The 27,910-nt window shown below is 42.2% G+C and overlaps 1 protein-coding gene and 1 long non-coding RNA gene across 8 annotated transcripts in view; one reads left to right on the top strand and one right to left on the bottom strand.

Annotated features, from left to right (window-relative positions):
* Window positions 1-2,151, bottom strand: part of PLPPR5 (phospholipid phosphatase related 5) — a 120,961-nt gene extending 118,810 nt beyond the window's left edge. For 3 of the 7 annotated variants that reach the window (XR_014842830.1, XM_085020652.1, XM_085020649.1), the window contains exon 1: window positions 808-1,271. Coding sequence is in view for 5 of the 7 variants with exons in the window: in XM_085020652.1 (XP_084876778.1) it covers window positions 808-1,044 (237 nt within the window). In the remaining 2 variants the exon portion in view is untranslated. 7 annotated transcript variants of the gene reach the window in all.
* Window positions 912-27,910, top strand: LOC102157986 (uncharacterized). Its single transcript, XR_303229.4, has 3 exons — window positions 912-1,018; window positions 10,884-10,908; window positions 25,094-27,910. It is a non-coding gene; the product is annotated as an uncharacterized LOC102157986 (long non-coding RNA).

The raw sequence follows: 27,910 nt of genomic DNA, 5'->3' as shown, positions 1-27,910 counted from the left end.
TGTATACACACACACACACACACACACACGTGTGTGGGTCCCTAGAGACACACACACACACACCCAGTTCATAAACCCAAAAGGCATTTCCAGAGAAGCTCTAAGAGAAAAGGACTTAAGCTGCCCAGGGAGCGGAACAGCCTTGCAATTCAGGCAGGGCTCCTGCTTTTCAGCAAGCACTGCCGCTTGGAGCCTCTTCATTTAGGAGTTCTCATATTCTTTTTTAGATATTTGTTCCCTGGTCAGCTTAGTGGCACAAGCACTTCCTTTCGAAGGGGATGGAGGCGGTGAAAAGGGAATACGCGCGCCCGGACTCTGGAAGCGGGAATCCCTTCCACACCCCAGCAACTGATCCCCTTCTCCCTCCCGCTGACCCCGCCGCTGCTGCCGCCTGTCTTCCTGTCGCCATCTGAGACGAGGTGGCCGAGGTGGCCGGCAGAGCCAGGCCACAGAGTAGATGAAGTCCAAATTCAACCCGAGAGCTCCCCTCCTCCCCAGCCCCGACCCCCACCCATTACCTCCCAGAGCCCCCTTCCCTCCCATCCCCCCACCCCCTCTGTGTCACCCAGCAGTGCCGCCGCTGGGAGTGCGGGGGCAGCAGGTGGGGAGAGCTGGGGGGCTTCCTTCGCCCCCGCCCCCGACGAGCCCTAGCAGAATGTCCTCTGGGGAAGGGGCCGCCCGCAACTTGGAGGAACTTAGAAGGCAAGGGCTGCCGTGCCGCGACCTCGGCGGGGCCGCAACCCCGAAGGCGAGGGGCAGAGAGAGAGAGAGGGGAGTCGGGGTGAGGGCGAGCACCCCCGGACTTACCACGAGCACGGGGACCCCGGCGGCCAGCGAGTAGAGGAGCACCGGGGGCACGGCGCTGCTGTCCTCCGGGCCCGGGTAGGGCTTGCGGTAGGCGCTGTCGTGGCAGAAGAAGCCTTGCACGTTCACGGTGAACGTGTCCGTGTACTCGAAGTAGTACGCCAGCATCACCGTCCCTGCCATGATCACCATCTGGAAATAGAGCATGCTGCTGGTGAGCGCCGCGGGCAGCAGGGGCATGCACGCCTCCCGGGCCGGGCCGAGCCGAGCCGAGCGGGCGGCGGACGGGCCCCCTCCCGGGTCCGCCGAGGCAGCCACCGGGGCCGCGGCGGCGGGGGCGGCGGGAGGACGAGGCGCGGGAGGCGGATGGAGCCGCTGGAGGAAGAGGCGGAGGCAGGTCCGGGTTTCGAGGCGCCGGCAGGCTGCGGCGGAGGCGGCTACCCCCGGACGAGCCCCCGCTCCCCTCCCCGCCGCCTGCCCGCCGCAAGCGCCGCCCGCCCGGGCGCGGGGTCGCGCGGCAGGGCGGGGAGTCCCCGGCGGCGGGCGGCGGGCAGCGGCCGCAGCGCCGAGACCAGAGACCCTTAGCGATGCGGCCGCGCGGGGCCGAGCCCCCAAGGCCCGCCCGGAGGAGGGGCGGACCGGGTGGCCGTGGCGGCGGCGGCGGCTGCTGGGACAGCGGCACCTGTGCCCCTCGGAGGACGGACGCAGTGGAGCTGGAGAAGCTCCTGGCGGGGGGTAAAATCCAGAAGGGGGGGGATGGGAGGCAGTAGAGAAGGAGCTTCTAGAAACTCCCTTCTGAGTCAGTAGCTGGGAGGTTTAGGAAACCCGCCCGCACAGCGCCTGGGAAAATGGTGCGGGGACGCGTCCTCGGAGCGCAACCCCACCAAGCGCAAAGTGCCCGAGCCGCGCGGCGACTTTGAGCCGGCGCTCGCCTGGATGCCTTCACCCCGCACAGGACACACGCCCAGCGCTGGTCTCTAGGCGCCACTGGAAACAGCATCTCAGAGCATTTTAGATTCACAATTTCTTTGCCTCCCCTCCAGCTTCGTAGGGCTTTATATGTGAAAACAGATCAGAGCTCGGGAGCTCCCGGAGCATCATCTCGTGTACAATCGCCCCTTCCTCGTTCACGCATTCTCCCCTGGTTCATCTCAGTTTCCCTTTATTAGCTGCTTGTGAGACGATGCATTGCAGATTCCTGGGACCCAGCGGTGGCAGCCACTCGGAAGGGAAAGGGCCATCTGGCTCACCTCGCTTTTCCCCGAGTTCCCAGGTACTGCCTGCCGGGATTCCCCAGGGGTCAAGTGAAAGAAGAGTGAGACAATGAGGGTTGACGCCACAGGCATACGAAATACACCCACATACCGGGTATGCACGCGTGTGCGTGGGTATGTAAGTAGCTGTGCAGCTGCATGTATGTCAAGAGCCCGGTTTCGTGATCCGTGCAGATCCCTGCCTGCAAGTGCAAGCTTAGGTAGCCGACTGAGGCGGGTATGGGGGAGGAGGAGAGAGCTTAGCGGAACCTGAAGCTGCTTGCCTTCCACCTCCAGAGTCTGGAGGGCCAGAGGGCCGGTAAGGAAGCAGGTACACCGGGCCAGGGGATGAAAATATTCGTAGAGCCCTGCCCTTCTCATTACAACGTGGAATTACCTTTACGGGTTTCTAAAATGCTCATTTTAATGGGTGTTAGCTTGATTTTTAGAGGTGGGCCTTAATCAACAGGAAAAAAAAAATCTTTTTTTTTTAGGCTAAAAAAAATCATACTAGTACCTATCTTAAATTTGGCAGACGATTGGTGGTTTAGGGATGAGGTAATGGCAATATGACTTTAATGTGGAATAGTTTCCCCTCCAAGTCATTACAGACATCATTTAATAACTAATTACTTAGTGCTTACCAGATAAACCACACTGAGCAACCTATCTAATAAGCAGTGTTGGGTGGTGGGAGTAAACTGTTGGACAAGAAAGGCTTATTATATTGTGAAAATGTAACTACCACAACAATGCATGGTTCAGCTTCGTTCGGAAAAAAATCTTTCTAAGGCTTAAGAGCATCTAAACTGCAAACCTGTTTCTAAATAGGACCACCACCCCTGCCCCCCGCCCCCGAAAACTTTCCTATTTAATAGAATTTTTGGAAGAATGATGTTAATTTTAAAAGGTAATTTTTAAAGGTAACTTTGGGGAGTTCCTGTCGTGGCGCAGTGGTTAAGGAATCCGACTAGGAACCATGAGGTTGCGGGTTCGGTCCCTGCCCTTGCTCAGTGGGTTAACAATCCAGCGTTGCCTGAGCTGTGGTGTAGGTTGCAGACGGGGCTCGGATCCCGCGTTGCTGTGGCTCTGGCGTAGGCCGGTGGCTACAGCTCAGATTCAACCCCTAGCCTGGGAACCTCCATATGCCGAGGGAGTGGCCCAAGAAGTAGCAACAACAACAAAAAGACAGAAAGACAAAAAAAAAAAAAAAAAAGGTAACTTTGGATTAAGGGGAGTCTAATGTAGGTAATTTATTCAAACTAATGAAAACGTGCTTGACTTTCAAAAAAAAAATGCATTGTGATGCACTGATACAGTGTAATGTGTGCCTAGTACTGTGTGTGTAACAAAGCAGGGTCCTTGCCTGTCCTGTTTGCTGCTCTGTCACCAGGTGAACAGTGTAAGGAATGTCATAGGAATTTATCTTTGAATAAATTAAGGAACTGATTTCTCTAAGAACAGCAGGGAAGTGTTTTCACATATAAAATTTATGTCACGGTTAAGGAATCACAATCTTTATGTCCCCAGAAAAACATAGACTGTATGGTTTCTTTACACTGAAGGTGTTAGAGCAGTGCAAAAGCAATGGCTCTGGGACTGCTTCAGTTCAAATCCCAGCCCTGCCACTTGCCAGTTCTGGAAACCTGGGCAAGATGACCTCTTCCTGCTGTAGTTTCATCCCCAGTAAAATTGAGATCATACTAGTACCTATCTTACCACGTCGGTATGAGGATTATCGATGCTCATTTCATTATATCTGGCACATTGTGTTTCAGTTCTATAGCATGTAACTTGTGGTCACATGCGTGGCTAGCTTGCCTTCACCGGTCATTCCAACACCCAACTCCAGTCACTTGCTTCTCATTTTATGTCTCACAAAATGATTCTGGTTGTACTCCTATTTCCGTAGGAGTGTATGTTTGTCTGTAGGCCTGTGCCCATTCTGTCTTCTCTTTCAGATGGGATCCATCTCAAGAATAAGACAATATTTTCCTTCAGAATTCTCAGCATCGCCATCGTTTGCTCATGTTAGATGATCAACATGAACCATGGTCACTGATTCATGGTTGACTAAGCATCCAATGCTGAAATTCAAAGTTAATATTGACTCTTAACTCACATTACAGATCCCAACATTAAATTCAACTTCCATGAATATTTGAGCAGACCGGTTATTCATAGAAATGGTGCGAGGTGGATGAAAGAGCATGAGCTATGTGCCTCTGGGCTGCTTACTGTACTTTCCTGAGTTTGAGCTTCTTTTGGGGGACAAAATGAACGAATTTTTCTTACCTCTGGGCTTATTTTGACAATTATATGAGAATATGTAGAGTTCCCAGCCCAAAGAAGGGACTTATTTAGGGTGCTTCTCCATTTTATTTTCTTGTAAATTATTTAATCTAATGCTTTTCCAAAGTACATATTTTCAGCTATAGAGAATCCTTTGGAACCCTGCCTCAGTTCTTAATTTAACTGTCTTGTTTCTGGAGCAAAAGATAGAACTACTGATATTTAATCTTTTATAATCTTGCCCAAATTCTCAATTTAATTCTTAAGTATATTGTTGTACTTTCAAATGTCTTATAGCAGTCAGTTTCTTAACAAAACACTATCCTGTCTTTCAAATTCTCCCCATTTCAGCTCCTACCAAAGTGGATAATCTAGCTGAAAAGGTAGTATTTGGGAGTTCACATCGTGGCTCAGTGGTTAACGAACCCAACTAGTACCCATGAGGACATGGGTTTGATCCCTGGCCTTGGTCACTAGGTTAAGGATCTGGTATTGCTGGGAGCTGTAGAAGAGGTGGCTCATATTCAATTTTGCTGTGGCTGTGGCATGGGCCAGCAGCTACAGCTCTGATTTGACCCCTAGCCTGGGAAACTCTATATATGCCCTGGATGTGGCCCTAAAACGACAAAAAAATAAAGTGGTATTTCTAACTCTTTTATTTTCCAAATTGCAAAGATTCATGTTGTATTTGCTTGTTCATGACTTAACAATGACTCCATCCCACCATGTTTTTCCACCTATAAAACATGAACCAAGATAAATATTGGGACAGATCTTGGGGGATTCATTTATCAATTTCAGTACCTCCCAAGACCCCACCTCCATGCTCTGGTAAGAACTAGGAAGGTGCTAGACTGGCTGAGGAAGATGTAGTCTTTGTCTACATGGTTCATAACTTTTCCTCTATGGATAGAAGACAAATGTACAAGAAGTCAGGGTGGAGGGGACCTTTAGGGTTGTACCAATTGCCAAGACCAATTGAATAGCCTATAGGAAACCAAGCATTGAATATTTGTGGATAACCACGTAAGTGAATGTATTCTTTAACTTTGAGGACCTAAGAAGGGATGATAGATAGATGCTAGAAGGGATCAAGGGATGGACCCCGCTCCTCAAGACTATCTGTGAATACTGAGAGCTGGATTGAGATTTTTCTCCTAAGGTCCAAGAACTTGGACCTCATTAATTCATAGACACAATGTATTTGTCACAGATCCCTAAGCATTTCCAAGGACCAAAGAAGATGGAGAATTGTAAACAGTAGTTTTCTGTGTTCCAGGTAACTCAGGTAAACTTGAAATGTTCCCATCCTACTTGCAGTAACTGAGATAAATAACATTACTGCCAGTGCATAGCTGAGACAGTGAGGTATCAAGAATTCAGAAGGCTTTATGTAAGGTAGACAAGGGGAGGCCTCCAAAAGAAGAGAGTCCTTCCTTTAAAAACAACAAAAAGCTGTATTCATAACGCTCAACCTGCGCTAGATATATTTAAGGCGATTCATGAGTGTGACAAGTTATATGACTTTGTACTAATGAGGAACTCTAAATATTAACATGTAGATTGGAGTAATAGGTTTGGAAAAAGGTTTTATTATTATTATTATTATTATTATTATTATTATTATTATTATTATTATTTTAGGCCAGATTAATGCATTCAGAATAAGTAAGGGCAACTGGTAATTCATTCTAATAATTATTGAACTGTGAAAGGCAGTATCTTAAAGATCTTTATTGACCTGGATCTAGAGACTGAACACATGCCCTAGTTTATTAACTTCCAGACAATTTGATAATAAAGAACACCCATGAGCCTTGAGTAAGAAATATGATGTAGGACTGGTTAATTCAAGAAATATTGTGCTTTGGAATTTCCATTATGTTTTAGTGGGTTACGAACCCAACTAGCATCCATGAAGATGCATGTTTGATCCTGGGCACCGCTCACTGGATTAAAGATCCAGCATAGCCATTAGCTGTGGTATAGGTTGAAGATGTGGCTCAGATCCAGTGCTGCTGTGGTTGTGGTATAGACCAGCAGCTGTAGTTCCTATTTGACCCCTAGCCTGGGAACTTCCATGTGCCGCAGGTGCAGTCCTAAAAAGAAAAAAAAAGAATTGTTCTCAACACATTCATATACACTCAAGGAGACAACATCCTCAGATTAAAGGGAGCTAGGGACACTTGGAATTATACCTTTGACCTCTTTATTTTTGGCATCATAGCATACCGGCATCCTCACAGAATGATTTTCAGTGCTTGATTTAGGAAGTAGCTGCTTTCTCAAGAAAACAGGAAGAAAAACAGCTAGATAGTAATTTGTATGTCTGTCTTTGAGGTTCCCACTATAATGGGGTGTTTATCTCAAAGGCCAGATGCTTCTGACCTGGATAAGTGGTACTTATCTTCAGCCAGAACCACTAAGATATCTTCAAAGTGCTTTACTCTATGACTGTATTATAGCTATTCTATTCTTCTCCGCATCTGAGATTTTAAGTTTTCACTTTCAAAACAGTTATCACAAATGAGGCACATATTTTATTAGAAAACCCAGTTATATGTCACTAAAGCATAGGACCAAGTAAAAGAAATCGATGGAGCAAGTAAAAGAGCCAAAATGTACAAAATATTAAGCCTGGGAAAGAACAGAAAAACTTTAATATGCTATCATTAAAATTATTATCCTATATTATTATCCTCTATAATAGTTTAAAAAATCTAAATTATTAAGTTAGCAAAAGTTAATTGAAACATGATGCTAAGTCTTAAACTGTGTGGCCATTGACAGGCACTTAGCCTTCTCTGAGTCTCAGTTTGCTCATCTGTAAAACTGGGTTAAGAAATCTTTACAAAGGTATCAAATGGCTTATATTTGTAAAATGCTTCATATATATTACAGCACTGGACAGATCTGCATTAGAAAATGTTTTATCATTAGGAGGACAGAATACCTAATCTGAGTGGGGCTGGGATTTTCACCACAGCACTGAGTCTGAACTCAGAAAAGCTCAGATTAATTGTTGCTTGGTGTGTTGCCATGTGAATATTGAATTGCTTACCATGTGTTTCAATGACTTACAAAAAAAAACCGCAATATTTTGTTAAGTATAAATGTATAGATCCATAACATCAAGAGAAGTTTCAAAATATTCAAGTTCCTAAGAAAACCTTTATACAGTTATTCAGGGTAAGAACATAGGAGTGTGTCCGTTAAATACCTTGGATAAGCCCAAACACTGGGGACTCAGCAGAACTGAGTTCATATTTTTACTCTAGATTCATAACTGAGAAACCTTGGCCAAGTCATTTCAATTTCTGTAGTGTCCAAAAATGAGGATAGCTTCTTCACCTGCTTCCATAAGGTGTGGTATAGAACCTTAGCCGTTCACGACAATAAATGATCATTAAGTTTATTGTTACTCTTCTGCTAAAATTAATCCTGCCACTGCTGGATCAGCAAAACTTTAATTGATCCATTTGGAAATGTGCCTGCATAAAATTCTGCTGAACTGTCTTTGTAACTTCATGTTGCTTGAAGACACCTGAAAGTCATTATGTGTGCAATGCTAAATGAGAACCATCCTACTAAACAGAAATCACAGATCCTGCTAACACTTTGAGAAACAAAGTTCCTTTAGCAGGGATATGGAATATACGGGGCAAACTATGCTGATGACAGCTGCAGGTCCTTTGTCAAAGATACAGCTTGTGAATGCTGATCACCATTTGTTTGGTTGTCCTTCAATGCACCAGGCAATGATTGAAACAAAGATACAACAGAAACTCGACACTCAGAATGGTTCCTCATGTTCATGCATGGACCATTGTCAGCTATTAGCTTAGAATCGGATGATTTTCAGAATGCTATTTTAGTGAGGGCACAAAGGCTTCTGGCATGATGAATTTCTGCCCTAAATTTCATCATTCTCAAATGGATTATTAAATCACTTGGCGTTTTTTCCACCTACAGGTTTACAACTATAAGCAAGGAAAGTAATTTTCTGGTCAAGTAAAGAAATAATGTCTTAATCGCTAAATTGGAAGATAGTAAGGAACAGAAAAATTACTGTTAAATATAAGTATTTATAGATTGTATCACTTTGAAAGAAAGGAGGGGAAGTATTGGAAGAGAAACATCACTGTGCATATTGTTTTGTTTACGCTCATGATTATCACTCCTTTTTATTAAATTGCGCACAATTATCGTATCAATCATATTACAATCAACACTTCAATGTGTCATGATGTCTTCAATGTAATGTAATTGATAAGAGAGAAAACATCTTACTTCGTTTTCCACTTACTGATGACTTGCCTTAATACCTCTTTTGGCTCCTATAGATCTCCAATAAAAATAGAAGAATATGAATAGTAAAATCTTAATTAACTTCATAAAAGTGTCATAAAATAGGGTATCCTGGGGAACTACTGCTTTTATTAATAGAAACCCTCTCCGTTTTTTTTTTGCCAGAACTCTTAAATTAGTCATCAAAGTGTTCTGAATATACTGCATTTTTCTTTGCGGAGCTGACATAGGGGTCATTATTTTGAAGCTCTGTTCTCACTGTTCATTACCATAGTGGTTCAAGATGTAGGAGATCGATTTTTCTAAGTCCTGATGGTAGGATAAACTCTGGACATTTTGTGGGAAAAAAATGCCTGAAATATATTTTTATCCACACTATGCATTGAGTGACTACTATATGCTAAAACAAAGAGAGGTATTGCATATCTCTGACTCTTACAACGACCTCAGACTCCCACCCCCGCCCGCCGCCCCAGCCCATTTACTGAAGACACGTGACAGCATCAGTCTTGGTTTACCTGTCTTCCAAAAAGTAGTGTGCAGAAATACTACCACTTAATTGGGGCTCCCCGTCTATGTGGGATCCAGTTTGAATAAACCTAATCACGTTTTTACTAATCACGACACCTATTTGTAATTCCACAGCAGCATAAACCGGAGAGGGCTCTGGAGTGACGCAGTTTTCATGTTGGTACAAATGCATAGAACTCACGGAAATGAGTCTGTGGGTTTGAGGAACAGATGCCCCATGTCCTTGTTTATTTTATTTTATTTTCTGTTTTTCCTTTTGAAGGCTGCACCTGTAGCATATTAAGGTTCCCGGGCTAGGGATGGAATTGGAGCTGCAGCCGCCAGTCTACGCCACAGCCACAGCAATGCCAGATCCAAGCCATGTCTGAGATCTGTGACCTGCATGGCAGCAATGCTGTATCCTTTAACCCACTGAGCGAGGCCAGGGATCAAACCCACATCATCATGGATACTAGTTGGATTCTTAACCCACTGAGCCACAGTGGGAACTCCTTCCCCTATGTTCTTTTAACATTGGATGGTCCAGCTTAGCTACTGAACCAAGAGTGGACGATTTGGGAGGATTGGGAACTGATACCTTTATCCGTCTGCTTGGGTGGCCAAAACAAAAATATCATAGACTGGGTGACTTAAACACCAGAAATTTATATTTCAACAGTTCTGGAGGCTGGAAGTTCAAGATCAAGTTGCCAACAGAGCTGGTTTTGTGTGAGACCTCTTTCTGGCTTGTAGACAGTGATTCTCATTATGTCCTCACATGGCCTTGCCTCCATCCTTGCATAGAAAGGAGCTCCTGCTCTTCTCACAAAGACACCAATCTTAGAAGAGTAGGGTCCCAGCTTCATGACCTCTTAACTTTAGTTATCTCCCTAAGAGCCCTGTCTCCAAATATGGGCACGCTGAGGGTTAGCGCTTCAGCTTATGAGAGGTGGGAGGACATAATTCGGTCCCTAACAGCATCCCATTGCTCTCCCAATTCAGTATATCGGGATGTTTCATTAGGTTGAACAGTACAAAACTGCCATGTCTACAGGCGAAAAGTCACTGATTATTGGCAACTTCAAACGGGTCCACCTATGCAAGGACAGATATGCTTCATTGCTGAAACGTCCAGATGATTTTGTCATAAATTGTAACATGAGGGGGAGAAAAGTTATGTTTACTCACTTTTTAATGATGTCTGTGCCTCCCAACCTGATAGGTTTCCAGTTGGACTCTTTAAAGTTAAGTTGAGACCAAGTAAATTTTTATCACTTCATTGTAAAAGTCAGAAAGCATGAATAAAACGGAATCAATGGCATATAACTTTAACGATTTGCTTGGCAAGACGACTGCTCTAAACCCCTCCTCAGCCTGATCTCCAGACTATAAATATTGGTCTCTGCACAACAGACTTACTCAGTTGCACAGCCAGAGGTATAAAATGAATAAGATGATGGGGCGTTTGGGCTAAGCACACACACAGGTTTTACCTTTGGATCAGAAATTTAATTGCTTCTTCTTGCTTATCTTGATAAGGAAGCCATATGTTCTGCTCCAGGAATTACAACAAATCAATTACTGACAAGTGATGGAGTCCAGCCTCAAGTGGGATCAGAATGCTTAGAAATGGCTTCATCAGAGGGCTTTTCCCCATGCTGCCTCAATCACCCAAGCTTCCTTTGTATTTAAATATTGCCTCCTTCTCTCCTACAGGTTGTGACTGCAGGATGAGGAGCAGGTAAGATATGCATCTATTACACATCAACAGATTACATGACCCCCCCCCAACACCTGTTCTGCTGCTGCTGCTCAAAACAAGTTTACCAGATTCCTGGCCTCTAGAAAATTATTCTGTAAGATAACCTTGTTCTACAAAAGCATGAAAACTCATGGTTTGCATTTGTTTAGAGACATATTTGTGAACAATTTATGCTCTGCAAAGATCTGTGTACCAGGCATAGTAAGAATAGATTACCTCCCATCTGCTCACAAAGAAAATTATCATAAAGTCAGTATTCTGCATTTCTACACCTGAAAATCAAGAGGCTAAGAGTTTCTAAAAATATATAGTATGTTACCTTAACTTAGTGGCAGATGGGAGGTAATACAGACTGGGTTGTCTATTTACTATGTGCCAGACACTTCACATGGTTTAATCATATTTAATTATTTCTAGAACCCTATAATACAGGTACCATTACCCCCAAATCTGAATCTCAGAGAGACTTTCCTAGAGGCCCATGATTAGTAAGTAGTAGAACTGATGTTTGAATCTAGATCTGGTTGGTTCTCAAGAAATTCCTATTGCATCATGTTGACAATTTTTAATATGTTGTACCAATTCCACAAATACTATGTGTATTTAATATAAATATATTAAAAGATATAGTTGAATAGATAAACAAGCTGTGGTATATCCATATTAAGGAATACTACTCAGCAGTAGAAAGGAATACAACTTCACAGCTTAGATGAATCTCAAAGGTCTTGTGCTGAGTGAAAGAAGCTAGTCTCAAGTTACATACCTTACAATTCCTTTTTTAGGAGTTCCTGTTGTGGCTCAACAGGTTAAGGATCTGGCATTGTGCAAGCTGCAGCACAGGTCTGGGATGCAGCTTGGATCTGGTGTGGCTGTGGCTGTGGCATAGGCTGGCAGCTGCAGCTCCCATTCGACCCCTAGCTCGGGAACTTCCATATGCCGCAGGTGCAGCCTTAAAAAGGAAAGGAAAAAAAAACATTTTTATGTCATTCTCGAAAATCCACAGCTACACAGTGATAGAGTACAGATCAGCGGTTGCCACAAGCTAGGAGTCAATGTGGGGTTTGGCTCTAAAGAAACAGCACAAGGGAGCTCTTTGGGTGATGGAGCTGTTCTGTATCCTAATTGTTGCGACAATTATCTGAAATACGTGTGGGTTATCACTCATATGATTCATGTTTTTGGGTATCAAAAAAAACATATTTGAAGTGTGGAAAAAAAATACAGAAAAGATATCACTGTACTAAGACTTCTGATAGTTTTAGAGTTTGGTGCTTACGCACAAAGGTGACATGTTATGTGAGAGTTTTTAATCCCATACAGAAAGGTGTAAATTTTGACTTACCTATATTTGAAAGATGATAAAATGTGATGCTTAGGAAAAATGAAGACTGATCATGTACCTGCACCAGTCTTTTGCTGTTGGTGTGCGTGTGTGTGTGCGCGTGTGTGTGGTGTGTTTTATCCTAAAGAATATTGTAAACGTTTCAGACAAGAATCCAGCATATTAATAGAAACATTCCACCCAGTAGCTGGGGAGAATGGAGACAGTGTTCTCCTGCCACACTCCTTCTTGTGGGAACAGATGGCAGAAATAGGCACCCAGTCCCAATGATTAGGGGAAATACCCATTCCTGTGAAGAACGAGATAACTAGGAAAGAGAGCTTGGAAAAAAACACATTTGTGCCAATTGAACCTAGGAAATAGAGTTTGAAAAGAGGCTCCGGCTGGTGGGAGAGTACCAGAAAGTTATTGTTCATTCCAAAGAGTGGGTCACCATCTGGCCATATCCACTGACCACGTCCCCGTGCCACACCTAAGTGTAACAGCTTATTCAGAATTGACTTAGGCGCTTGCATCACTAAAGGTTAATGACAGAGGCGTGGGAGGAAGGAACTGGCCCTTTAAATGGTTCTTCTGTAGAAGACGATTGAGCTTGGCCAAGATGTCAGACATGTTATCAAATGAGTTAATGCATGTGAAAAGTGGGTACTACAGATTGTAGGGTACCACGGAAGTGTCAGTTATCATGAACCCTAAACTGGGGACCCTGACTCAATGGAATTTATCCAACTAGAGAAGAACATCTGAAAGGCAACCGAAATGCCACAGGCCCAGTCTTTGAAATTTGTAAACGTGCGCGCATTTCAGGTGGACATAATCCATGTGGGTCTGTGCAGGGTGCCGCTATTCATCCTGCACATTAATAAATACATACAAATGAGCCGAAAATGGAGAAGTCCTCAGTAAAACCACAGCAGCCCATCTTGATGAGATTACCCTTTCAGAAAAATCCATTAAAATGCAAATATGTTAAACAAATCAAATTTGGGAGGTCAAATTTTCTGGGGAAATGCAGTCTGTTCGCAATATTGCTTCTCTACAGGATTTCCATCTGAATTGTACTAATGATGTGCAGACTGGGACTGCAATGAAAGAAAAATTTCTGAGACTGTGGGCTTCAGCTTTAGCAGATGTTGTATGTTGTGGTAACTAAATCAAAAGGAGGTGGATAAAAACGTTTGCACATACTTTACATACATTTGCTGGAAGAGAGAGACTCTATAATGAGCAATTCAGAGAAGAAATAAGGATGTAGACACTATTTTAAAAGAACATAATTCAGATATATCAAAATATTAAGTATATTTATGATATTACACTAATGTCTTCTACTAGGCATCCTGGGTAAAGGCTTGAGTTCTGTTTTTATTTGTTTTCCTGCTTGTTTTTTTTTTTTTTTTTTCTTAGGGCCGCACCTGCAGCATATGGAGGTTTCCAGGCTAGGGGGCGAATTGAAGCTGTAGCTGCTAGCCTACACCACAGCCACAGCAATGCCAGATCCGAGCCGTGTCTGCGACCTACACCACAGCTCACAGCAACACTGCATCCTTAACTCACTGAACGAGGCCAGGGATTGAACCTGCATCCTCAAGGATACCAGTTGGGTTTGTAACCACTGAGCCACAACAGGCACTCCAGCTTGAGTTCTGTTTTAACAGTGACTTTCTAAACAGAGCTCCTCTCCAGCCAACTGATTCACAAGTGACAGTGAGGATGTTGCATTCGATGTGTTTGTGGCTCCCAGGCTTCTCAAATGAAAACTAGAATTCAGACGGAGATAGCAAATAGCGACTTGGTTTATCATGAGTGCCTTGTTCTGCCCAAGGCTTAGGCTTATCCTTTTGAATGCATCCAAGCAGGACTGTTCAAAGGTGCTGCCTGTGGTAACTCGGTTCAGAGGAAGTCCGCCAGCCTCAAAACATTGTGGTTTTGTGTGTGTGTGTCTTTATACACCTCAGAAAACTTGCATCCCTGATGGTATTCTTAGCTCCATCTTTCTTTGCTCTAACAGCGTTCCCCAAATCTGCTGTGCTTTGGTATCCCTAGAAAGAGGTTGAAACTCTTACTGCCCAGGTCATACCCTCATCCAATTAAATCAGAATGCTAGCAGTAGAAGCAGGCAACAGGAGTTTTCCAAATAATCCCCTGACGATTCCAATATGAGCAAAATTTGAGGACCACTAATTTATGGCCAGTCTGACATAGAACGTAGTGCTTGACATATGTGTGGCATTCCATGCATATTTGTAGAACAAATGAAAGAATCTAATCTTATCAAATAGTCTTCCAGCTGTTAGGGTGCAGTTGCACCCTCTTTGCAATAATTTCCCCAGTACTCACTCTCTGTCAATAAATATTTTTTGAAAAAAAAATCTATCCTAAGAAAATAATGGAAACTTCAGACATTAAGGTTTAACCATATTATTATTTATAACATGATAAAATGGAAAAATTCAAATGTCCAACAACATAACATGTTTGAGTAAATCATGCAATACCAACTCAATAGTATATAATGTCACAAATAAAAATATTCACCAAATGCTTTTTAAGAGCACTGAAAAAATTTTATTAGAATAATAATTACAGGGAGTTCCCCTTGTGGCTCAGCTGTAAGGACCCCAACTAGTATCCACGAGGATGCAGGTTCGATCCCCGGCCCCACACAGTGGGTTAAGGATCCAGCGTTGCCGTGAGCTGTGGTGTAGCCTGCAGACATGGCTTGGATCCCGCATGGCTGTGGCTGTGGTGTAGGGCCACAGTTGCAGCTCTGATTTGACCCTAGCCTGGGGATTTCCATATGCTGCAGGTGTGGCCCTAAAAAGAAAAAAAAAAAAGAAAAAAGAATCAGACTTAGTTTATTTTATTATCCTCTTTTTCTTTTTTTTCCCTAAAATTTTATGAAGAAACATCACATTTATAATGAAAAAACAAAGAAAAACAAAAATTATATCACTGAGAAGGCTCTCCTCTAGGTCTAAATTGATATAGTAAGTCAACCTGATGTGCCTAAAATGGGAAATAAAGTATATCCCACAAAGGAATTAGACCTGTATAACCCCATTCTTGTTTAGCTCACAAAAACACAAAAACTATTCTTTTAGCACAAGTGAGCTCCCCCTGCACACACTGTGGTCTGGAGTATTTAGCAATCATTTCACAGAGGAGGTAGGATTTGAATGGAACCTTGACTATGTTTGGATTTTAGCAAGGGGAAAAATTTTGGCAGGAGTTTAGAAACTTCAAAGTCTTGAACTAAGACATGGAGGGCAAGAGGGAGGCTGGCATGTTTCGGAGGCGAGTGGAAGATTGGCTTAGCCAGAGGAGAGGGGCAGGAGAGGTGGGAAATGTTTTTAGACGGGCAAACTAAACCTAGATGGTAGCAAGCCTTAGCAAGACAGATCTGCTTGTTTGAGTTTTATCCTAAAAATTATGGGGAGTCATCTAAACTAATCGGTTAGGAAACAAATACGGTTCACACAGCACACCGTGAGGATTATTTGGACATGGGTCTGGATAATAATGCACAAGGTACAGGGACAGGAGACACACAACTGGTCAGTTGGGAAGCAAAGGCAATGATCCAGAAATGCAAGCATGATCTTTACAAAACTCAGTCCTGATCACATCACCCTGTTGGTTAAACACTTCAGTGACTTTCTTTGATCTCAAAATAAAGAAAATTCTCCTTAAGATGCCATACAAAGCCCTACGTAGCATGACCCCCTACCTAATTCTCCAGCTCCCTTACTCTGTACCATATTCCCTCTAAATCTGTCTCCACTTCTTGAAACGTTTACTCGCCATGCTACCTCCACTTGGAAGGCATCTGCACTTAGAAAGGGCTGTTGGCAGTGCTCCTTTCTGACTCTTTGCCTCATTCACTCTGTTCATACTTTATATCTCAGGTGGAATGTCACTTCCACTGTCTGAAACACTGTCTCCTACCTCCCTAATTCTCCTCCTAAAGGCTCAAGTGGCACCAAGTACCTTTTGGGCGTTGCAGTTGTCTATATTAAGATTATATATTCATTTACGTTACAACTTGATACACCTTTGTCCACTCGTCTCAGCCCTATGAGGGCTAAATCAATGGTTTACCTTTTTAAAATATATATCCACTGCCTAAAAATTCTCCTAGCATCTGGTATGCACTAAATAAATAGTTTGTGAATGCATAGATGACAAATAAGGAATAGAAGAGAGTGGTAGAAATACAAATTGAAGAGAAAGAATGAGTAGGAGAGATATTATAAAAGAAAACCCAATCAGAAGGAAGGAGGGTGATGAATTACAGATGATGTGAAGGATTTTTGTCTGGATGACTGGACCTGGTGGTGCCATGGCCGTAGCAGAGAAGAATGTAGAGGTTTAAATGGTGATGTTTGGTACAGCTCAGACTCAGAGACAGAGATATGGGGATTATTTACATAAAGGTGATGATTAGCACAAGAATGAAGACTACGCCTCCCTGTGCATGTATTTCTAGCTCCGTATTTCCTTATGGAGAAACCAGCGCTACGGTAACGTCATGATGGGTCTTACTCATTTCTCTCCCCCCTAGAGGGAACAGTGATTTTTCCGACTGGGAGTGCAGTGACATTCACTGGTTCACATTTTCCCACTGGACAAATCTTATCTATTTAAAGGCTGCAAGATGTGGAGATTCATCTCCCCCATTTTGTGGGAGGCAGCAGTTCTGGGGAAGGATGCCTGCCCTACAAATCCCAATCGTCTCCTGGAATAGATTCCTTCAATATCTGAGCTTAGGATAAGTGGAGAGACACAGGCGATCAGCATCCCCTTTGGGCCATGCATCTCAGGCACAGTTAACATCCATCTGCTGATTTCCTATGTCTGGTTTTTCACTCGGTTCAAAATTATGTAGTAGCATCAAGTGATGCTGTATATTAGCCTTCTACAGCCCTAATAGTCTAGAAAGTTCTAGAAAGAAAAGGCTAAAAGTGAAGAAAAATAGAGCAGCCAGGGAAACAGAGAAGAAACCTTGGAAAATGTTTGAGGATATCAAGGATTTCTCCATACCAAGTAGATCTTGGAGGAAGGGTTCACAGAAGATGCATGAGTAACACAGATCAAATTGGCGAAGCAGGCACAGGACATTAGATCAGAGTCTAAAGCACTGGATGTGGTGATTAGGTACCTGGTCACCTGTACAATTTTGTCCTACATGAAATGGTCTAAGAGGAAGCCAGATTTCAGAAGGCAGTAAGGCAACAGAGGCAGTGGGTCCAGATTATTGTTCCAGCAGTTTGAAAATCAGTAATGTGAAGAGAAGAGTGACTGGAGGAGGTCTCAAGGCAAATGATTTGCTGTTCCGTTGCTTTTCCTAAGAAAGGAATGATCCGTGCACACGTTTGATGACTGAGAAGCAAGAGAAGGATGAAGCGGCCAGAGGGGAAGAACTTGTTTTTTATTGTAAGACAGAAGAGGGTGAGAAGGTGAGATGGGCGATAGAATCAGCCTTCGTGGAGCCACCTTCCTTCGCTGAGACTGATGGTGAAGGTGAGCGAAGCAGCTCACAGAAACAGAAAAGAGGAGTTGATGAGATCCTCTGCCTGGGGGGAGCTTCAGAGAACAGAGCTGGCAAGAAAGTCCATCAGTCAAAATGATGCTCTTAAGAAGGCTGATGTCTCTTCCTTTATCTGAACACCCGCTCTGTTTCCTCTTTAAATTAGCTCTGCTATCAAAGTCTTTCTTTTGGATTTTAGAGTAAGCGAGATGTGGACTAAAATAGCACACAGTAACCCAATTGAAAAGAGCAGAGGTTTAAAACCCAGGCTTCCATGAGAACAAAGCTTAATCTTGAAGTTGAAAGGTAGACCTTAAGGTTCCCGCATCCAGGAAACATGGCCACATACCCCTGACGCTTTTTATCCCACCAACACCAATTTCTTTCCCCTTGGGAAAAAGTAGCTAGAACACAACACACTTGTATTTTTCTCTTTTATCAGCTAAACTATCTTATGAACATGACTCCTTTTTAATGAATCCTATGTCGGAGTAACTAAAGCTGTGCCAAACCCACTGACTGATCCAGTGCCATGTTTGGAGGCTGAACGAAGCCATGGGACACATCTAATCGGCATTGTGTGGGAAAAATGAAAAGCAGAACATTAACTCCCTGAGGTTTTTTCCCATGGTCTAGAACGTGTCAGTGGAAATCAGTAATGTGCTGTCAGCCTCCCCCTTTTTTTTGAGAAAGATGAAAACATTTAAAAATACAAAATAAAGCTTCTTTGTATTAAACACAAAGGGCAAAAGCAGTGTGGTCAATGGCAAGATTGATTACATATAAAATCATTACGTTACTGTGACTTTCTTCAAGTAACTTGATGCTGAGAAAAATAAGTCTATTACTTATCAATTTTCATTTGTTCCCTTTTAAAAAATGGAGGACTAAGGGGAATAATAATTCAGTGGTTTCTCTTAAATCAGCAACTTAGCATCAATTGAAAACAGACTTCTTAATGTGAAAGCATGAATAAAATGAATTATAGAAAGGTGCCAGCTACATTCCAGATGTAGTCATAAAAAATAAAGCCCAACTTATATCTTTTATGTGCTAAGCATTGTACTAATCACTCTGTTTGGCATGACTGTTATGAGACATTTCAAATATTCAGAAGTTCATATATATATATAAAATCATAAATTTATGGATTGAAAATTATTTGATGTGTTTCCAACCATTAGGTTTTGTTGGTTGTTGTTTTTGTTTTTTGGGTTTTTTTTTTGTCTTTTTAGAGGCACACTGGAGGCATATGGAAATTCCCAGGCTAGGGGTAGAATCAGAGCTACAGCTGCTGGCCTACACCAGAGCCATAGCAATGTCAGATCCAGGCTGCATCTGCGACCTACACCACAGCTCACAGCAATGCCGGATCCTTTACCCACCGAGCAAGGCCAGGGATCAAACCTGTGTCCTCATGGATCCTAGTCAGGTTTGCTACCACTGAGCCATGATGGGTTCCTAGGTTGGTATTCTTATTTATACCCCAGTTATCCTATTTTTTGGCCACAAAGTGTCTGCACATTAGTCTCCTGGATCCTTCTAATATTTGGTTCACTTGCTTTTCTGGTATAATATATTCTAGAATCATTTTAGGCATGTTTTACCCCAGACCTAGAACCAGCTATTTTTCCAAAGCACTTTGGTTCCTTTTAGGGGCAAATGGTATTTACAGACCAAAATATGGTCAATAGGGATTACTTTACTGCCACCAGGCTGACCATTGCTTCCAGGTCTTTTCAATGGATAGAGCTATTTTTCTTCTTTTAGAGAAAATTCACCCTGAGCTCATTCTGACATTTCAATTCAAAGTCAGGAATATGGGAATTCCCATCATGGTGCAGCAGAAACAATAGGACTAGGAATCATGAGGTGGCAGGTTCGATCCCTGGCCTCACTCAGTGGGTTAAGAATCTTGCCATGAGCTGTGGTGTAGGTTGCAGACATGGCTCGGATTCTGTGTGGCTGTGGCTGTGGCTGTGGCTGTGGCCAGCAGCTGTAGCTCTGATTTGACCCTCCCTATGCCGTGAGTGCGGCCCTAAAAAAAAAAAAAAGAAAAGAAAAAAAGCAAAGCAAAACAAAACAAAGTCAGGAATACAAGATTTGTACTTAACCTCTTTGGTCTTCCACCTGTACCTTCTTTCTCTGGTTCTGAAACGCCTTCACTTACCTAACCTAGACTCTGTCACACTCAGTATATTCAGAATTAAAGCCATGTTGGCCTCTCACCTTCCCCACACATGAGTTTCCTTCTCATTCCAGTGAAAAGCAACCCTTTACATCCATCAGGTACCACACGGGAACCTTGGAAGTTACTTCATTGTTTACCCTCTCATGCACACATTGAGTCAGGTCCAAGCACAACAGATTGGACCTGCTCTCTCTGAAGTTCTCTCTCCTCCATCCCCTCAGCCACCACCTTAGGTCAAATCTCATGGTTTCTTAACTAGTTCCCGTAATTGACATGCCCTGCCTCTTGAGGAGTGTCTCTCTTATCGCTTCTCCACATCCTTTCAGAAGGAATCTCCCAACATGTGAACAAATCATGTCATTTCATTGTTTAAGTAAGAATTGTCAATGCCACCTCCTCCTGGTAGGCGCTCCATTCCTCTCCATCCATAAGAGTGCAAGCTTTCAGGATGAAGTGCTTCCTGACCCCTCTTCTTTTACCTGTCTCTCTCTGTGACCCGCATTTCCACATATGCTTGTCGAATTATAATCCTCCAGCAGCCTTCTCTACTACCCCCCATGGGGATTTAGACCCAGGGTGAATTTTCACACAGTTTTCTATGATTACCTGTTATTCCATTTATTTTACTTTCTATAGTTAGTGCTTCTGTGGTCTTATTGTCTGCTATACTGTGCATTCCTTTAGACCCAGCTTTATCATCAAGAACCAATCTTTATCATCAAGAACCAATCTTGAATATGATACACACTTAGGCTTACATTCTAGCTTTTTCTTTTCATAGCTATGGAATGCGGGGCAATTTAACCTCCATTCTGAACCTCAGTTTCCTCATCTATCAACTATGGAGGGCTCTTGTGGGGACTAAATGAGCAATGTCTATGGAGTCCTAGCTCATAAGAGCTTTCAATAAATATGGACTTTACTACTCTCATCTGTGTCAGTAAAGGATGAATGAAGGTAAAATGAGGACAAGGTCGGCCTCCAGGAGATGCAGTCTTACCACCAAAGACAGGTACTGATGCAAGAAGAACAGAACTCAGGGCCCCACTGGGGACAGAAGCTACGGGTCAGTAAGTGGCTCCCCTAATTAGACCAGAAGTGACATCTAAATCAGGCCCAAGAGGCAACTCTCAATTGAGGCTGTCAGGAGGTGGCTGAGAAGCTAAGTAAAGGAAAGTAGGACACACAAGAGACAGTTCTCAGAAAAGTGCTTTCTACACGGCTCTTCTCCCGGGTGGGGAGATTTGAGGCTACATGGCTCCTGGGTAGGGAGATTTGAAGCTAGATGGCTCCTTTCAGGAGCAGTATTAAAAGTAGATGCCTGTAATTAAAGGCAGACATTTGTCTCCCTAAAAAGATATGCTGGTGTCCTAACCCCCAGGACTCAGACGGTGCTCTTGTTTAGAAATAGCCTCTCTACAGAGGTAAACAAGATGCAGTCGTTACAGTGGGCTCTAATCCAGGATAACTGGTATCCTTATAAAAGGGGGAAATTTGTTCAGCGCTAAGATGATGTGAAGACACCCAAGGAGAAGACAGCCATGTGACTGGAGTAAGACATCGACAAGCCCAGGAGTGCCAAAGACTTGTCATCAAACACCAAGGGGGGACTGGCACTTAGATGCATTAGAGAGATGCCTTGCCAACACCTTGACTTCTGAGTTGCAGCCTCCAAGACTATGAGACAATACATTTCTATTGTTTTCAGTTACCTAGTTTTTGGTGCTTTGTTACAGCAGTCCCAGGAAGCAGTTTCGTCTGTGATATAAAATAACGCCATGTTCTTTTGGACTGTGTGATGTGCTTTGGACGCTGTGTTAAGTACCTTTCAGAGGTTTTTGCATTCAATCCTCGCCATTCTATGGGTCAGGCTCATCATGTCCATTTTATAAGTGATCACACTGAGGTTTGGTGAGGTTAAGTCATTTGCCTGAGATCACATGATAATAAAGGGTGGAGCCTAAATTTGAACCTGCTCTACCTGCCCGAGATCTCATGTTCTCATCCCTATATTACCCCTGATGCCTTCAGCTGCACACTGGAGCTTTAGAGTAAATATGGAACAAAACCCAAGTTCAAGGATATCGTCATCTTAGTAAAAGACTCTATCTTCCATGTCTGTACGCCATCTTCCTGAAAATGTTCTAAAAGCAGGCAGCTGTTGTATCACAGAAAAGAATAGTTAGAATTAGATGGTCTGGGCTCAAGCCCAATTTTGATTAGAATAGATGCTTGGCTTTAGGCAGACATTTAGGAGCTCAATTTCTTTGTACATAAAACAACAACAACAACAACAACAAAAACAACAAAAAAACCTCCTGATGCTCCAATTTCTCCTTGTATCTCTCTGTAGTTATATACTCATTTGTTCGTTCAACAAACATATCCTAAGCAATGATTATACATCAGTGAATAAGGTAAGAAATTCAGATTTCAAAAGGGAAAAGACAGCTTCTGCCTTTTAGAACTTCTGGTCCCAGTTTCAGCATTTGTATTACAGTATTGTGGTTTCTGCATATGTTGGTTATCCTGGGTTGACGTTAAGGATGAGACAGATTTTTTTTTTCACTATTTCCTCAGTATGTATAGCAATTAAGAGTATAATTTGGGGAGTTCCCTTCATGGCTCAGTGGTGAAGGAACCCGACTAGTATCCATGAGGATGCGGATTCAATCCCGGGCCTTGCTCAGTGGGTTAAGGATCTGGCGTTGCTGTGAGTTGTGGTGTAGGTCACAGACACAGCTCAGATCTGGTGTTGCTGTGGCTGTGGTGGCTACATCTCCAATTTGACCTCTAGCCTGGGAACCTCCATGTGCCACAGGTGCAGCCCTAAAAAGACAAAAAAAAAAAAGTGTATAATGTGGAAAAGAATTTTGGATTCCCACATATTGTTTATGTGACATTGGGCAGGTTACTTAATCTCTCTACACTTAAATTTTCTCATTTGTAAAATGATAATAATGATACTTTTTTATGTTATCATTTTGAGGATTAAATGAATATGGCATGCAAAGCAAACAGCTCAATGCCTGACAAATCAATAGGCTTAATGAATCTGGTATTATTAATCATTTGGCACATTTTCTGGAACATAACAAATACTTAAATGGTTAATAAATTAATGAAATACAGTAATATAATGAAAGCATTTTATCAACTCTCAGGTTATAAAAGGCAACAAAAGGCATGTGCACTTAATCATTCTGTTACTACTTTTTTTTATAAAGGATAAAATTTGAAAACTGAAAGGTTGATAAACGTTAATTTTCTGGAAAAATTGGTGTTTAAAAACAAACTGTCAATATTTGTTCCAAAAGACAGAAAAGGTAACTAAATATAAATAACTAGTATATGGAGGGCTTATGTACATGCAAGATAAATTCAGGGTTATCTAACTGATTGTGTTGCTGCTTGGTAAAAAATTAGTCTGACACATAATTTTGACAGATTAAAATAAACAATGACAATAAAAACAAAATTGAACAGATTGTGTGCAATCGGCATTGCTGCTGACTTTATTTACACCTAACTTGACTACCTCTGAAAGTCTAAAATAAATCTGTCAATGGCCAGCCTGAATGATAACCTATTCCAGACACCATTTACAACCACTGGCACCAATCTGTTTTTCTTTTATTCCTTTTATCACACACCATCTTGGAGCAGTTATTTGAGCATAGGTCTTATTTTCCATTTGTTTGTTTGTTTTTGGGCTCCACTGCTCTTGCAGGAAAAAATAAATCTATCTTATCAATGTCTTTGTTTTTCATGGCACTTAATAGAGTGCTTTGCATAGAATAAAAATCTGTTGCATGATGAACTTAGAAAATCAGTAGATGAATACTTGAAGGAATAAATTAATAGTTGCATTTCTGTATTATTACTTTATTCAGAAATATTTGTCTGAATAAACATTACCAACATTTTCAAAGTATGATGTTTCCAAATTTCAGAAAAATGGGTTACTGCATGGCAGTGATGCAGGCTTATCTTCACCCTATGTGATACCATTCACTCATTCATTCAATGTTTACTGAGTGTCAGGTATTTGTACAATGGAATGACTTTTCTTTAGGGCCCCCCATGTGACCTGTGGAAGTTCCCGGCCTAGGAGTCAGATGGGAACCATAGTCGCCAGCCTACACCACAGCCACAGCAACACAGGATCCAAGCAGCATCTTCAACCTACACCATAGCTCGTGGCAACCACCAGTGCTGGATCCTTAACCCACTTTGCGGGGCCAGGGATCAAACCTGCATCCTCATGGATACTAGCTGGGTTCATTTCCACTGAGCCACCATGGGAATTCCCAAAGGTTCTTTCTAAGGCAGAAAATCTACTGTGTTGCACCACTATCTTTCAGATAAAGTTGGGAAATTTTAGCATGACACACATGTATCTGCCTCCCTCTCTCAACTTACTATGGATGCCTTACTCCCACAAACCTATTCTCTCGCCTTGGTACTTCTTGCAGTTTCTCACCATTTTATAAACGCTCAAGTTTCTATACCCTGGAATGTGGTATTTCCTTTGTCCAGAGCATTCTTCTCTATTCTATAATAATTTTTACTCGATATTTAAGACATGTCAAAGTCACCTACTCTTGGCAATCTATTTGGGCAAGCAGAGTCATCCTGACCTTCCTTTGTGAAATTTCTCTTTGCATCCCTTATTTGTTTCTGTCATCACATTTAATGTCATCTATCATTGTTGTTGGTTTACTAGTGACTTTTTCCTATTGGATTGTAATTTCCTTGATAGGAAGCTCTATGTCTCATTTTCCCCTATGTGCTTAGTACCAGGAAAATCGGAGGTACTCAATAAATTCTTCATGAATGGAGGGAAAAAACCAAGAGACATTTTAAATCTAGTCATTTACTATAATTACCAAATACATTCAGATGCTCATATGTGTGCCTAAAATATGTTAATAATAATACGACTTATATTTATAGAGTGCTTTATTCTTTCCAAAATGCATTTGAACTGGCATAAACTGAAAACGTATTTTTAAAAAGAAAGTGTATACACATAATGCTTATTCATGTCAGGGTGAGGTCATTTCAAGAGTGTGATTTGTAATTTTCCGCCTTCCAGGTACCTCGGGGGACAGTGCTCTCCATTCCCTTGAGGCTGGGCACAGATGTGTCTCATGCTTTGCTCAAAGCCTTGTGAGGGTAGACTGGGCAGGACACTTCCAGCTGGAAGCCTTTGGAAGACCGAGTTGGTTCCCCTCGACATGAAACCACGTTGGCTTATACCCCCACCAAGCAAAGACAAGGAGCAGAGCTCACCACCGATATGAGATGAATATGTTGCAGGGGCAAAGGAAGCCAAAACAAACCGAAAAACCCAAACCTTTTGTTGCTGAAAGCCACTGAGATTTTAAAGATTCTTTTCTGCAGCAAATTTTAGTCCTGAATAAATACTCAGTGTAGGTTCACACGTGAGAACTACACAGTGGTATTTTCCTATATAATTTACTCTCATTCCCAGTTATGATTTAATCTTGGGAAAGATTATGAACAGTAGTATGTGATGGTCATGCTGGTTCTGCCTGTATCTGGCCTCAGGAAAGAAATTTAGACCATCAACCTCAAAATGATACATTTTGCTGAGAAAAGGGGACTAGCGGAGAGCAGAGAGGAAGAAGATGAGAAGTGCGTTTGGTTTGGAAGAGGTTTACATCAGAAAAGAATGCCTGTCACCTTGTCACTGCTGTGACTTCTGCATGCCACTGGGTGTGGCAAAAAAAATAGAGAGTCCGAGCCTAAGACTTGACAGCACACAATGTCCATACCGTTGTCTCTTTTTCAGCAGATGGGGAAAAGGAGTTACTGTATCAATATGCAATGCAATAAATCTGACTGTCTTCAGAGCAGAGGACACATTGTTCTTTGAGTACCAACCGCACAGCTTTAATTAGTGCTGTGGAGTCTAAGAGGGAGGACTGAACCAAGAATCCGGATCTCTAGGGTCCTCTCCCTCTAAGCATGGTCTATGAAACACAGATTTCATATTCATATATTTTTCCTTTTACAGCCGCACCTGTGGCATGTGGAAGTTCCTAGGCTAAGGGTCAAATAGGAGCTGCAGCTGCCAGCTTACACTACAGCAACATCTGCAACCTAAGCTGTGGCAAAGTCAGATCCTTAACCTACTTATTGCATCCTCACGGAGGCTACTCAGGTCCTTAACCTGCTGAGCCGCAGCAGGAACTCCTGGAACATGGATTTCAGAACTCACTGAGTCAGCTTCAAAATTTATTCAGATTTGTTTCCCCAACATTTTCTTTTTGTTTTGTTTTGTTTTGCTTTGATTTGTAGGGGTCTCACCTGCAGCATACGGAGGTTCCCAGGCTAGGGGTCGAATTGGAGCTACAAGTGCCGGCCCACGCCACAGCCACAGCAATGCCAGATCTGAGCCGACCCTGAGAACTACACCATAGCTCACGGGCAAGGCCAGATCCCTCACCCACGGAGCAAGGCCAGGGATTGAACCTGCATCCTCATGTATACCAGTCGGATTCGTTTCTGCTGTGCCACAGTGGGAAATCCCTCCCCCACATTTTCATTTAATTGGTATAAAACATATTTTCTTGAGGATGTTGATTGGTTCAAACAGGCTTAAACTGTTCACTGTAGATGTTTCAAAGAGAAAGAATAAAAAAAGGGAGATAAGTTGATTATTTACACATATGTATGGATTATATACTGGAGACCCATTTATCTCACACACACAATTAAAATATTCCCATAGTAAAAATATTAAGCTTACGACCAGAGAGACTTAAATAGAAGAAAATCAATGGCATTTTCAAGTTTTCATATCAAGTCCCTAGTCTTGGAAGCTTTGAATTCAGAGATTTTAATAGCTGGTCAAATCCTCACATTGATTTAAAACAGTATGTATCTTCTTTTTAAACATCAATGAACTAAATGCCTCAACATGTGTGTCTTAAGTACCTATTACCTCATGTTTTGTGTGTCCTTAAGATACTAAAACTTTTCTGAGATGTCATAATGCATGTTCCTTGCACTCTATAAAATGCAATATAACCACATATGATTTTTTCATATAACGAAAGCATTCACGACAGACATCCTTTAAATAGTAAGCTCCTGATGAATTTAAATGCCGGCAGTTCATCAACTAATAGACAGAGGATCTTGAAGGGCAAAGAAGTGATGACGGTGTTACCAAGGAAGGACTGCGAAATGCAAATAAAATAGCTCTTCTAATGTAAGTCAGTGTAATTAGATTTGCCCTTATTTGATTTGCACATCATTTTTCAGAAATTTACTGAATGCATAAAAGACACGCACGGATAAAATGAATTCAGAAGTGTAGCGCTTGTATATTCTGCCTCCAGGTTGGAAATTTCTCAAATTAGTTGCCAAATTTGCTAAAATGAGGTTTTTGGCAAATGTGTGACCTTTCTTACATGAAAGTAGTCACACAAACCCATTAAAACCATCATGCATTTCCAAGCCCCTGAAGCTTCTCAAACCTATCTTTCCTATCTTCCCCTGTTCTTCAGTCCTACTTCTCCAACTCCAACCAGAACACATTCACCAGTCCTCAAACCCAATACCGAATATATTCTTTCAAAACCAATTTATGGAATACCAACTTTGTAGATACTGTGTTAAGTGTGGGAAAGACGGTGCTAACCAAATAATACTTTCCTAGTATATTTAGGTTCCAATCTAAAATTAACTCCAAACTACCCTGATAGGATAAAAAAATACTTCAATTGTTCCCATCATATAAAGGCTATTTTAGAAGGTATTCTCTGGAATCATTATTTAATTTTTACTTTCGCCTCATTCTTTATATTCAATCTGCTACTAAGCCCTACTTTCTTTAGAATTTTTATAATAGTCGTTAATTTATCAAAAAAAAAAAAAAAAA

Source organism: Sus scrofa, chromosome 4, assembly GCF_054392235.1.
Source record: "Sus scrofa isolate SSC_HxYL_T2T_F1_AM1 chromosome 4, Sscrofa_HxYL_maternal_Yorkshire_Landrace_v2.0, whole genome shotgun sequence".
Classification (NCBI taxonomy): domain Eukaryota; kingdom Metazoa; phylum Chordata; class Mammalia; order Artiodactyla; family Suidae; genus Sus; species Sus scrofa.
Note: the sequence above shows the minus strand (reverse complement) of the source record. Positions and strands in the feature narration are given on the sequence as shown.